A 12,009-nucleotide genomic window follows, 5' to 3' on the forward strand; every position below is an offset into this window, starting at 1 on the left:
TTTATTACCTACTGTAACAAAATTTCACTATTAGATTAATTACACATTGGTTCGATTGTAAAAAAGTTTTTTACTTAGCCCACCCCTTCCACACCCAACACCCAGCCCATCTCCTTTTTCCTTGATCCGTCCCTGCATATCATGGTAAAAACATGTAGCCAACATCCTCACCCTCTATTAGTTATGAATTAATTCCTTATCATGGTAAAATCATGTAGCCCACATCCTTACCCTCTATTAGTTATGAATTAATTCCTTACTTACGGAATACAACTTTAAATGCATTCATGACAATTGAAAATGACATGAAAGTGTCTAGTCATATATCATTGTTATATAGAAAAAACACATTAACACTAAAGTGATGTTTTCCCTAAGTTCCTACAGTGTGCCCTACATAGATACGTGCATTACTTGACATAAATAATGAATGAATCGCCATTCAAGACCTTGATGCTTATTTCTAACTTCAAAACTTCATAATATATAATGTGGTTATAGCATTGTTAAACTATTATTCAAGAAAGATTTAAATTGATGACAAAATTTAGAAATTTGGAAAAGATGGAAATGGAGAGAGGGTAATGCTTGACAGTTGACATAATCCTTTTTCCATGACAAATGAAGCCAGAATATAAAGAAATATATATGCATGTAAAGTGTATATATCCAAGACGTATGAATGATAAATTCCTTGGGTGTCTATGAATTAAATTTGGGATCCACCATAAGCAAGTTATTTTTTTTGTCTCAGGTGCATATCTAAGAATCAATATACTTGCAAATTCCCATGAAACTAGTTAAAAGTTAAAGATATATTCAACATTTACAATTAAATGATAGAAATTTGTGTTTTCTTTGGTATGCTAATCAAAATAAATCCACAAAAGGTGAAACAGAATCAACCTCCAAAGCCTCTCTCTTCCTTTTAGACGGAAGAGAATTAGCTAGTTCTTCATTATCTCTTCTGATGTCTGGATCAATCGCCTTATTTTCCATACCAAATTCATTGTTCTGATTATTTTCCTCAGGAGGTGGTGATTCTATTCTACTAATTTGTGCTTCAGATTTTCCTGTTACTTTATCTGCAGTCTCCTTCAATTGGCATTCTTCACATAACCACTCACCTTCAGGAACTTACGTGTGTTCAGCTCCATTAAACAAAACATCTATATGAAAAGCGTCTCCAAGAAAAACTCCGATGCCAGGAACTTACGTGTGTTCAGCTCCATCATTGCACCTACTACAGATAGCAAGCCACTCTTCCTGACCTTCATCTCCACATATAACACATACTTTTACCTGCAAAATAATAGATATGGAAATAAGATACAACTACAAAACTATCCAAGTGAACAGAATTGGGGAAGTGTGGTTTTAACAGATAGCAGACTTTGTTATTATCATTTTCAATCTTGGCCTTAGGACCCCATTTTATAATTACAAAACTATCCAACTACAAATGATGAATTATAATTACTTATGATGAATTATAATTACTTGTTGAATTATATGTATAAATTGTTAGATATGAATGTGAAAGGTTGGTTGGATGGAGTGGGAGTTAAAAGAGGAAAGGAGTTATGAAGATGAGGGTATTATTATCATTGTCTTTTCAAAATTTGTTATCTATTCTTTGACTCATCTTTACAACTGAACAGGTGAAAGGATGAATGAATGGATTGATCATTTCATCCAGTTCATCCAAATGAACAGGCAAAACCATAAATTTCGTACCATCCTTTGTCTCATTCATCCTTCCAATCGAACACAGTCTTATAGTTACCTGAGGTTTCTTTAAACCTGCACATGCCATTATATACTGATCTCGATTTCTTGCAAATTATCTTAGTTTGTATAGTTCATTTAAAATTATTAAATGAAAATTATTGATAAAGAAAAAATTGTTATTTTCTTCTATAATCAAGATTGCTATTTTTATATTCATATTTTACAAGTTGCAAATGCAACTTTGTGACCATTTTTCAAGCCATAGTAGAAAAGTCTTGAGTACAAGGTGTGCACACGACATTGGATGTGAGACTATGTGATCAAGTACTAATACGAATTTTGCATATTGAAGATCAATACAAGCAACCAAACATTTGTTCTAGAATAGGCAGCATATCAACATGTATAGATGAAAACAAGATGTGAATAGGCAACAAATCAACAGTATACAATTAAAATGCTTAAGGTGCATATCATTAGGAAGAACTTCTTAAGGGTTGTCGTGGGCTCTAACCCAACCCAAAGATTTTTTTTTTATTACCTATTGTAAAAAAGTTTTCACTATTAGATTTATTACACATTGGATCTTTTTGTAAAAAAGTTTTTTACATAGCCCACCCCCTTCAACACCCAAAACCTAGCCCACCTCCTTTTTCCTGGATCTGTCCCTGCATATCATGGTAAAATCATGTAGTCAACATCCTTACCCTCTATTAGTTATGAATTAATTCCTTATTTAACAACAATATACTTCAGATACGAAATACAACTTTAAATGCATTCATGACAATTGAAAATGACATGAAAGGATCTAGTCATATATCATTGTTATCTAGAAACAACAGATCAACACTAAAGTGAATTTTTCTCTAAGTTCCAACGACGTGCCCTACATAGATATGCGCATTACTTGACATATATAATGAATGGATCGCCATTCAAGAGCTTGATGCTTATTTCAAACTTCAAATTTTCATAATATACAATGATGTAGTTATAGCATTGTTAACCTATTATTCAAGAAAGATTTAAATTGATGACAAAACTTAGAAATATGGAAAATATGGAAATGGAGGGAGGGTAATGCTGGACATGATCATTTTTCCATGTCAAATGAAGCAGAATATAAAGAACAATGTATGCATGTAAAGTGTATATATCTAAGACGTATGAATGATAAATACCTTGGGTGTCTATGAATTAAGTTTGCGATCCATCATCAGCAAGTTTTTTTTTTGTTTTGTCTCAGGTGCGTATCTAAGAATCAATATACTTGCAAATTCCCATGAAACTGGTTAAAAGTTAAAGATATATTCAACATTTACAATTAAATGATAGAAATTTGTGTTTTCTTTGGTATGCTAATCAAAATAAATCCACAAAAGGTGAAACAGAATCAACCTCCATAGCCTCTCTCTTCCTTTTAGACGGAAGTAAATTAGCTAGTTCTTCATTATCTCTTCTGATGTCTGGATCAATCGCCTTATTTTCCATACTAAATTCATTGTTCTGATTATTTTCCTCAGGAGGTGGTGATTCTATTCTACTAATTTGTGCTTCAGATTTTCCTGTTACTTTATCTGCAGTCTCCTTCACATAACCACTCACCTTCAGGAACTTTAGCCGACATTATTTTCATGCAGTAACTGATTAAAAGAAAAATCTCCATTAAACATAACATCTATATGAAAAGTGTCTCCAAGAAAAACTCAGACGCCAAGAACTTACGTATGCTCAGCTCCATCACTGCACCTACTACAGATAGCAAGCCACTCTTCCTGACCTTCATCTCCACATATAACACATACCTTTACCTGCAAAATAATAGATATGGAAATAAGATACAACCACAAAGCTATCCAAGTAAACAGAATTGGTGCAGTGTGGTTTTAACGGATAACAGACTTTGTTAATATCATTTTCAATCTTGGCCTTAGGACCCCATTTTATAATTACAAAACTATCCAACTACAAATGATGAATTATAATTACTTGTTGAATTATATGTAATAAATTGTTAGACATGAATGTGAAAGGTTGGTCGGAAGGAGTGGGAGTTAAAAGAGGAAAGGAGCTATAAAGATGAGGGTATTATTATCATTGTCTGTTCAAAATTTATCTATTCTTTGACTCATCATTACAACTGAACAGGTGAAAGGATGAATGAATGGATTGATCATTTCATCCAATTCATCGAAACCATAAATCTTGTATCATCCTTTGTCTCATTCATCCTTCCAATCGAACAGTCTTATAGTTATGTAACCACTCACCTTCAGGAACTTTAGCCGGTATTATTCTCATGCAGTAACTGATTAAAAGTAAAATCTCCATTAAACAAAACATCTATATGAAAAGCGTCTCCAAGAAAAACTCCGATGCCAGGAACTTACGTGTGTTCGGCTCCATCATTGCACCTACTACAGATAGCAAGCCACTCTTCTTAAGGTACATATCATCAGGGAGATCCGGATGTTTCTTCTTCTGCCCGATTCCCTGCCGTCCAAGAACAGAAAATCAGAACAAAAGAATTCGACAACCTTACCTTACTTCATCGGTGGAGGAGAGACGATCGGAGATCAGAACAGGATCTTCCCCAGCCTTCGAAACCACGTCGGCGGAGACGACCACTGATCGGAACTCCGGTGGATGCGGAGGGATATAGGGCTTTCGCGTTCGAAACCACGTCGGCTAACGTCCGCGGAAAGGCCGTCGCCGCCAATCGCCGAAGCTGGCCACTCTCAACGATCTCCCGCGGCTGACGGGGACTACTGCCGCCGCTGCGCTGTGCTGATCGGGAAGAAGACGGTGGAAACGCGCGATGAAGCTCGGCGGAGGAAGAAATCGCGCGATCAAGAAACGTTACCTTGGACCGAGCACCGACTGACCCCTTTTTAAGCCAGCGTTGAACCGGTTTGAACCCATCTCCACAAAACCGGCTGAATTGAACCCCTTTTGAATCTGATTGAATCAGAACTGAATCCGATTTGAATCCGGAATAATTTCTCTTCAAATTGGGCCTATTTGTGAGCTTTCTAAATTTATTTCTTTGGTCCGATTATAATTCTTTACAATTAAGCTTCATCCTAATTTCCTACAAAATCAAATACAACAAATTAATACTCATAAATTATCTCAAATTAATAAAAATAGAATGAAGGCCTAAAATTCATCCAAGATACAGAAATAAATTTAAAACTCAATTTATGACATAAAATATGATTAAAATAATCCAATATAATTAATTAATCCTGTCAAATAGCCACTTATCAATACGGCGGCGCTCGTAGACCTTCGTGGGCGCGGGGCACCGCTTTATTGCTGATCGAGAAGAAGAAGAAGATCAGAGAAGGACGTGATAGAGGGACAGGAGCTCAGCCGAAATCGCGAGCGAGAATCTACAGTGCTTGCGATTTCGGAAAGAAGGAAAACCTAGATTGCACACCTGTCGAGCCCCCCCCCCCCCCCCCCCCCGCCGCCGCCGCCGCTTGTGCGACGAACCGATTAACCTTTTAACCCTTCAATGAATCGGGTCGAACCAAAGTCACATTCAACCGCCCAGCTTGAACCCTGGTTGAATCAGGTTGAGCCAGACTCAAATCAAACCTGAACCAAACTGAACCCAGATCTGAACCAGACTTAATTTTCTCCAAATTAGACTTATTCGTACATGAGTTTTTTGAATTGATTTTTTTGGCCCGATTTCAGTTCTTTGCAATTGGGTTTGATTACACTTATTTAAAAATTATTATCTTCATCTTAATTTCCTGTAAAATTAAATACTATAAATTAATATCCGTAAATTAGCTCAAATTAATAAGAAATAAAATAAAGACATGAAATTAATCAAGTTAAAGAAGTAGACTCAAAACCCAATTTATAATATAGAAAATGATCAAAATGATATAATATAATCTTAAATTATCCTGTCAAAAGTCATTTATCAATGATAGGAAAGTATCACAATACTATAGCACCATTAAGGGTAGGGAGACACTAAAAGTTATTATATATATTAATTTTAGGCCTACATTCTATAAATTCTTATAGAAATAGGACCGTTGTATAATATTGTGTGCAAGGTTGCTATAAACGAGAAACCACAAATTGGTAATGTCTACAATTTAATTCATAGAAATCAAAATGTACTTATATTGTCAAACAATTATTAACGTTATGATATTAATATAATCAATGAAGGCGAGATAGCCAAATGAGGAAAGATATTTTTTGATAAATATGTAAATGTTTTGATAATAAAAACTTATAATATCAATTATTAATGATTATATATGTTTTATTATCTTATCTTATTATTTTAATCCAAAATATCAATATAATATAGCCTAGCCATAAATGATGCATTTCTAGTGGCTCTCAAGACTAGAGGTGCAAAAGAATAGAGCCTATTCTTGAGCTTTTCAAGCTGACTCAAAAATATTTGATTCGCATTTGAAATTATCAAATTTGAGCCGAACTCGAATATATTCAATATTTTTTTTAGTAAAATTTAAATTTATAATATTTTATTCGATTGTTCACAAGCTACTCGTGAACCGAATTCAAACTGAACTTTATTTATTTTCACACAATTTCATTTTAAATATACTCAAATTAAGGTTCGAATAACTCAAGTTGAACTCAATTTTAAGTCATTTTAAGCTATAGTTTGTTTCTGCTTGAATCAAGATTTGAACAACTCGAACCGAACTCGAGCCAAAATCATTTGCATTTTCAAGCTTTGAATTGAATCCAAATATCACATATTTTTCAAGCTCAAACTCGAATATCATATTTTCATACAATTCAGCTCTCAATTCGGTTCATTTGCACCCCTACTCAAGACTAGGGTCAAATAAAAAAATAGTTGTTAAGACTAATTACAAGAGCCGATTATTCTAAAAGGTGCATAACTCTTTTGATGATCCTTTTGTAGTATCATATATACAAATAAAAAATAAATATTGATAACTATAAAATAATTTATTAATAGTTATCATCTACTCATATAGAAAACTATTCTAATTTTGCTCACTTATTTATCTACCCAAATAAAGTATGTTGTATCATATAATTTGTCATTTCATTCTAAAGTGGCATACAATGTTCTCATAAGACTTCCAAGGCATCTGTTATCTTGCTTGTTAATATCGAAAATTCAAAAAAGTTATGTATTAGTCATATTAGGTCAGCAAATTTGACTAAGTGAGAAAAATATTAATAATTACATAATTTATAAAAAAATAAAGAGAATAAATTTAAGATAGGACTATTCTGGTCTAGCTCAATAAATATATATAAGTATTTTATAGTCTATAATTTAACACCAAAGAGAATTGTATTATTTTTTTTCATTTTTTTTTTTGTTCATTTTGCTTTGGTGTCTCTTATCAAAAGTCCAGATTTGGAAGACTCTGTTGATCTCTTTATTTTTCAGTAATAAAACTCTTTGGAAAAACAGTGAAAGATGATTTGATCCAAACAGAAAAAAAAAAATAAAAAAACCATCTTAGTAAATTTTCAAACAGAAGGCCTGGATCTCTTTATTTTTCAACATTAGAAATTCGATTTGGATTTCTTTTCCCAATATCGAGCTCCTCCACTAGTTTTGTAATGGACCTCCTTCCTTCAATAGAGTTTCTAAAATCTAGTTCGACTGAATTTTAATTAATTAATTTATTTACTTATTAGATTTGTTCAAAGTTTGTTAAATTTATGGACCTTAAGCTATACTCAAACTTGGCTCATGAGCATTAATGAGCCAAATTTAGCGATGTTTAAAATCAACATAACTAAGATCTTGTCGATCAAATACTGAAGCTTATTCAAAACCGCATACCATAATTATCTTCTGTATGAAATGCACCAAATCCTGAAAGGCTTTATATTAAACTCATATCTGTAACCAACATCAATCAATCGAAGAATGCCCAATGAACCAGAAACATACCAATAAGCGTTTAAACCGCACCACCACCAGGAATTATGATGAAAAAAACACGAGTCCATAAATTATGAGTGCATTCCCAGTCCAGAGTACAAAATAGAAGTGGGAGAAGAAATCAACGATATGATTCTTGACGCTTGGGTTTGCTTTGAACAACCGCTTCTATTTTCTCAAGGACATTAGGTGTCAGCAGCGGAAGAACCTCAAGTGCCTTTAAGTTCTCTAATATCTGAATCAAGACATCATAATGTTGCAATTAAAACCCAGAATATATATATACACAAAGTCACTGGTAACTAAACTAGACATCAAAAGAAATTAAGTGCAGAGATCATTTTGCTATGGACGAACAAACAATGTCTTCTGGCTTCATAAAAAAAAAAAAAAGATCACGAATCTGAGAAGCTACTACTGGCTATCTTAAAGCAAGGCAAGTATTGGAAATATGACTTCTCTGAGGAGAAAAGAGTAAAATTGGTTGTCATTAATCCCAGTTCCGAGGAGAAATAAAGTACAAGCAATAGAAGAAAACTACAAAATCTATTCTTTCATCTCAATCATGTCAAGAATTTGGTTGAGGACGTCCTGTTGGAAATTCAGTGATATCTGAAGATGAATCTAACACACAAGTATAATGTTTAAGTTTCCTCCTTTACACTAGGCTCTATATCTACTTTCTAACTTCTTTCATCCCGACATAATATTTTTTTCAACAAATCCTTTTATTTATTTATTTTTTCATACAGTTGATCTGCGGGAAAGGTTCAAGACTAAATATCAACTAACAGGAATTATCTCTCGTAAATTATAAATTAATTTCATATGCTAAGCAGGGCATGCCAAATACCTGACTCTCTTTGGTGGCCCCTGTGATTACTGTGGAAACATTTGGATTTGATGCACACCAAGCAATTGCAAGTTGAGATAAAGGAACCCCCAGTTCCTCAGCAATTAGTTTCAACCCATTAACCTTTCTTAGCACGTCATCAACCAGTGATCTGCTAGCAAGATTCTACAGGGCACAGAATTAAGTATGAGATTCCAAATGATCAAAGCTGTTGGATGTTCCTGATAACAAAAAGATGAAAGAGTACAAAAAAGCAATATCAGTTAAGCAGTTTATTTAAAAGTGGTAGGAGAAAATCCAAATCCAAATGAGCGTGATTGAGCTTTTCATTGTAGGCAGGGAAAATATTGTAATAAAAAGTTCGCTGTTGCTTTGTACCATCCCATGCCCTACAAAATTTGTTAGAATTAAAATTAAAACAAAATAAAAAGTCATCTGCAAGGAGGTCACTGATAGCCCTTTCCTAGAACTATATAAATATCAATATAATCCAAACAAGAAAATTGCTGATAGATGTTGAACTTGAGTTACTTCCTGATCCTGTCATGTGTAATACATACCTTTAGGAGAATAAAACTCACCAACACTGATCATGTTAACCAAAAAAAATGCATAGTTGTATTTATGAGTAAATGTACACATTCCATTTCACCTTATAATTGTCAAGAGCAAACCGGCTATCAGAAGGTATGTTTCCTTTACTATATTTTCCAGTCAGCACTCCTGATGCTAATGGACTCCATGTGGTGAGACCCAGGCCATATGTGTCGTACAGAGGAAGGTATTCTGATTCAACCTGTATCAATATTCAAAACATGTAAAACTTACATTTCACCAATTAAAATATAAGAAAAAGTAACAATATTTAGATCTAATACTTCTTAGAAAGATTGTAGTCAGGTCGTACTTAAGGACTTCACAGAAGTAGTAAGTTTCCAATTTCTCATTTCAATCATTTGCATCATTAAGCTTGTAAACAAACCCCCTAAGGCTAATTCTCTCCTTTGTATTCAAGCTAGTAAATGTCATCCCTCTTGTATTGAAAATAATGTTCTATTTTCTCCATCTTTATCTTATTCACATAGACTATTCTTCTTGATATATGAGTACACAATGCTTTTTTTGTCTTTGTAAAATACCACATTCTACTAAGAGAGTATTTTCATCACATCAAGTAGTTAATTTTCTTAGAAAAATCTCAATGCTCAAATATCAGACTAAACAGTACACATCATGAAGAGTGAATTAAAAAACCATTTGGAATGGTAACTTTTTACCGCTTTTATTACTGATAAGAATAAACATTTCTTTTCTCATTTTTAGCTTAAGCATGAGGCTAGGCAACTTAAATTGTTACCCTGATACTAAATATAATCATGTCCTACATCAAATCCATATAAAATCAAGAAAAGAACCAATACCAGGAAAACAAACCATACACAAACAAAGTTTACTTTTGATCACAAAGATTACTCTCATTTCATAAATTCAAATAAAACAGAAAAAGACAAATAAGTAGTGTAATCTCTTGAAGAGTATCACAATTAGCAGTCATATATTTTATGGCGGGCAGGTTGTTATCATCGTAACTACTGAAAAATAAATTCAGCATGTACAAAACTTTAAAATAGATAAGCTTAGCATTTCAACTCAAATTCATTACAAATCTTATCAGCATTAAATGTCAAATCACCTGGAGTCTCATTTATTTCCATCCAACACTAAATTAAATATTTATTCATCAACATTAAAGGAAATATATTGAGGATCCAAACTATGTCTGTTGTATCCCTGCAGTATCATTCTCTAGGGCAAATTGATTGATAAAATAATAGTTCTGAAAATTATTCCATTGTAGAATTCTCACTTAATATAAACTATAACACAGCAAAGTACAAAAATCAAATAGTTTCTCCGGTGATGCATGCTTACAAAAGGGAACTGATGCATATGGAACTCCTTTCCAACTGAGCGCTTAATATTTCAGCAATTCATGAGAAAACCAACTCATTTTTTTTCATTCGACCACTGATAAATAAATCAAATGAAGGGATGAATGAATCAGCTAGCAGTTTCAGCAAATGTCGAAGTAAAATCAGCGATTTCGCCACAATAAGATGATGAAATGGCGCGAGACTTCAGATAGGGCAACAGAAACCTCGAGATCTGACTACTAGTGTATCAAAACGAGAATCTTTTCAGGCAATAAAAAAATCAAAAGTGGCAAATCAAGCAGAGTACTATATCTACTCAAAACGTCGGAGATTAGATCGTATCGGAATGGGTAACCTTGTGGCGGGAAAGAAGGTTGTATTCCGGCTGCTCGACGATGGGGCCGACGAGGTCGAGTCGTTGAGCGACGGCCCATGCCTCGGTGATTTGCTGAGAGGTCCACTCGGAGGTGCCCCAGTAGAATGCCCACCCCTTGTCGATGATGTGGTTCATGGCGCGGACAGTCTCCTCGATCGGTGTGGCGGCGTCGGGGCGGTGGCACAAGAGGACGTCCACGTACTCCATGTCGAGGCGGCGCAGCGAGGCGCGGGTCCCCTCCACGAGGTGCTTGCGGGAGAGACCCTTGTCATTGGGGCCGGGACCGCCCCAGAAGAGCTTGGTGGAGATGACGAGATCGGAGCGGCGCCAGCCGAGCTCCCGGATGGCCTGGCCCATGATCTCCTCGGCGCGGCCGTTGGCGTACACCTCGGCGTTGTCGAAGAAGTTGACGCCGTGGTCGCGGCAGCACTGGAGCAGGGCCTTGGCCTCCTTGACGTCGAGCTGGTTGCCGAAGGTGACCCACGCCCCATACGAGAGCTGGCTCACCTTGAGACCCGATCGCCCCAAGTTCTTGTACTGCATCTTGCCCTAATCTTCTTCCTCCTTCGAAGAGAAATCCGATCTGCTTCTTGCTTACTTCACAAAGGGGCTTTGTTAAAAAAAGGGCAAAAAGCGAAGTATTTATTTATGTCTTAATCTGACAGCAATTAGCGCTTACCAGTCTATTTAGGGAATTAAACCGCTGGCGACTGTAGAGGCACATGGACTGTTTACCCGTTCGAGAAAGGTTTTGTTTGATTGGCTGAAGTAATGTGGGTCCGGAAACTATTCCAATGAAAGGAAGGTAAAGGTCGGTGACCGAACGATGGATCGGGTGGACTGTCGATACGAAGAAGAACCCGCGCGGCGTTAGCATATCGTTGTCACATGGCTGGCGTCGGCGCTGGAAACAATGATTTTGTTTATAAATTAATTTAACATTTATTTTTATGGAATTTTAATAATGATTCATGGGGATGACGAGTTACATGAATCAAGCCAGAGGAATATTAAATATATTAAATGAATGAAGATATTTATTATAGTTTTCTTTTAAAATATTCTAATAAGTATATATATATATACTTTATTAAAATTTAAACTCTTGATTTTTTCATTTATCTTCTAAATACTTTATAACTATTTCAATTAATTTTAAAAGCAATCAATTTGA

General features: G+C 34.9%; 1 protein-coding gene and 1 long non-coding RNA gene across 3 annotated transcripts; both read right to left on the reverse strand.

The window, feature by feature from the left end:
- Nucleotides 1-795: 795 nt before the first annotated feature.
- Nucleotides 796-4,574, reverse strand: LOC141828116 (uncharacterized). 2 transcript variants are annotated; one of them, XR_012601739.1, is made up of 5 exons: nucleotides 4,125-4,574; nucleotides 3,460-3,545; nucleotides 3,133-3,377; nucleotides 1,217-1,302; nucleotides 796-1,127 (listed from the first exon to the last, which is right to left on the reverse strand). It is a non-coding gene; the product is annotated as an uncharacterized LOC141828116 (long non-coding RNA). The 2 variants fall into 2 exon arrangements; XR_012601738.1 differs by having other exon boundaries at nucleotides 2,916-3,377.
- Nucleotides 4,575-7,592: 3,018 nt separating this feature from the next.
- Nucleotides 7,593-11,430, reverse strand: LOC141826847 (putative voltage-gated potassium channel subunit beta). The gene is made up of 4 exons (XM_074714160.1): nucleotides 10,815-11,430; nucleotides 9,178-9,321; nucleotides 8,526-8,690; nucleotides 7,593-7,907 (listed from the first exon to the last, which is right to left on the reverse strand). Exons 1-4 carry the CDS (start codon nucleotides 11,376-11,378, stop codon nucleotides 7,794-7,796), a joined length of 987 nt encoding a protein of 328 aa, XP_074570261.1. The 5' UTR covers nucleotides 11,379-11,430; the 3' UTR covers nucleotides 7,593-7,793.
- Between the last annotated feature and the right edge of the window lie 579 nt (nucleotides 11,431-12,009).

Source organism: Curcuma longa, chromosome 4 (genome assembly GCF_044706935.1).
Source record: "Curcuma longa cultivar G26 ecotype Majalengka, Jawa Barat chromosome 4, ITB_CL_G26_1.1, whole genome shotgun sequence".
NCBI classification, from domain to species: Eukaryota; Viridiplantae; Streptophyta; class Magnoliopsida; order Zingiberales; family Zingiberaceae; genus Curcuma; species Curcuma longa.

Coding starts and splice junctions, on each gene's coding strand:
- LOC141826847 (XM_074714160.1), bottom strand. CDS start 11,378: ATGCAGTACAAGAACTTGGGGCGATCGGGTCTCAAGGTGAGCCAGCTC. Junction 9,322..10,814: donor ACCTTCTTTCCCGCCACAAG/GTTACCCATTCC, acceptor ATATTGATACAG/GTTGAATCAGAATACCTTCC. Junction 7,908..8,525: donor GGGCCACCAAAGAGAGTCAG/GTATTTGGCATG, acceptor GTCTTGATTCAG/ATATTAGAGAACTTAAAGGC.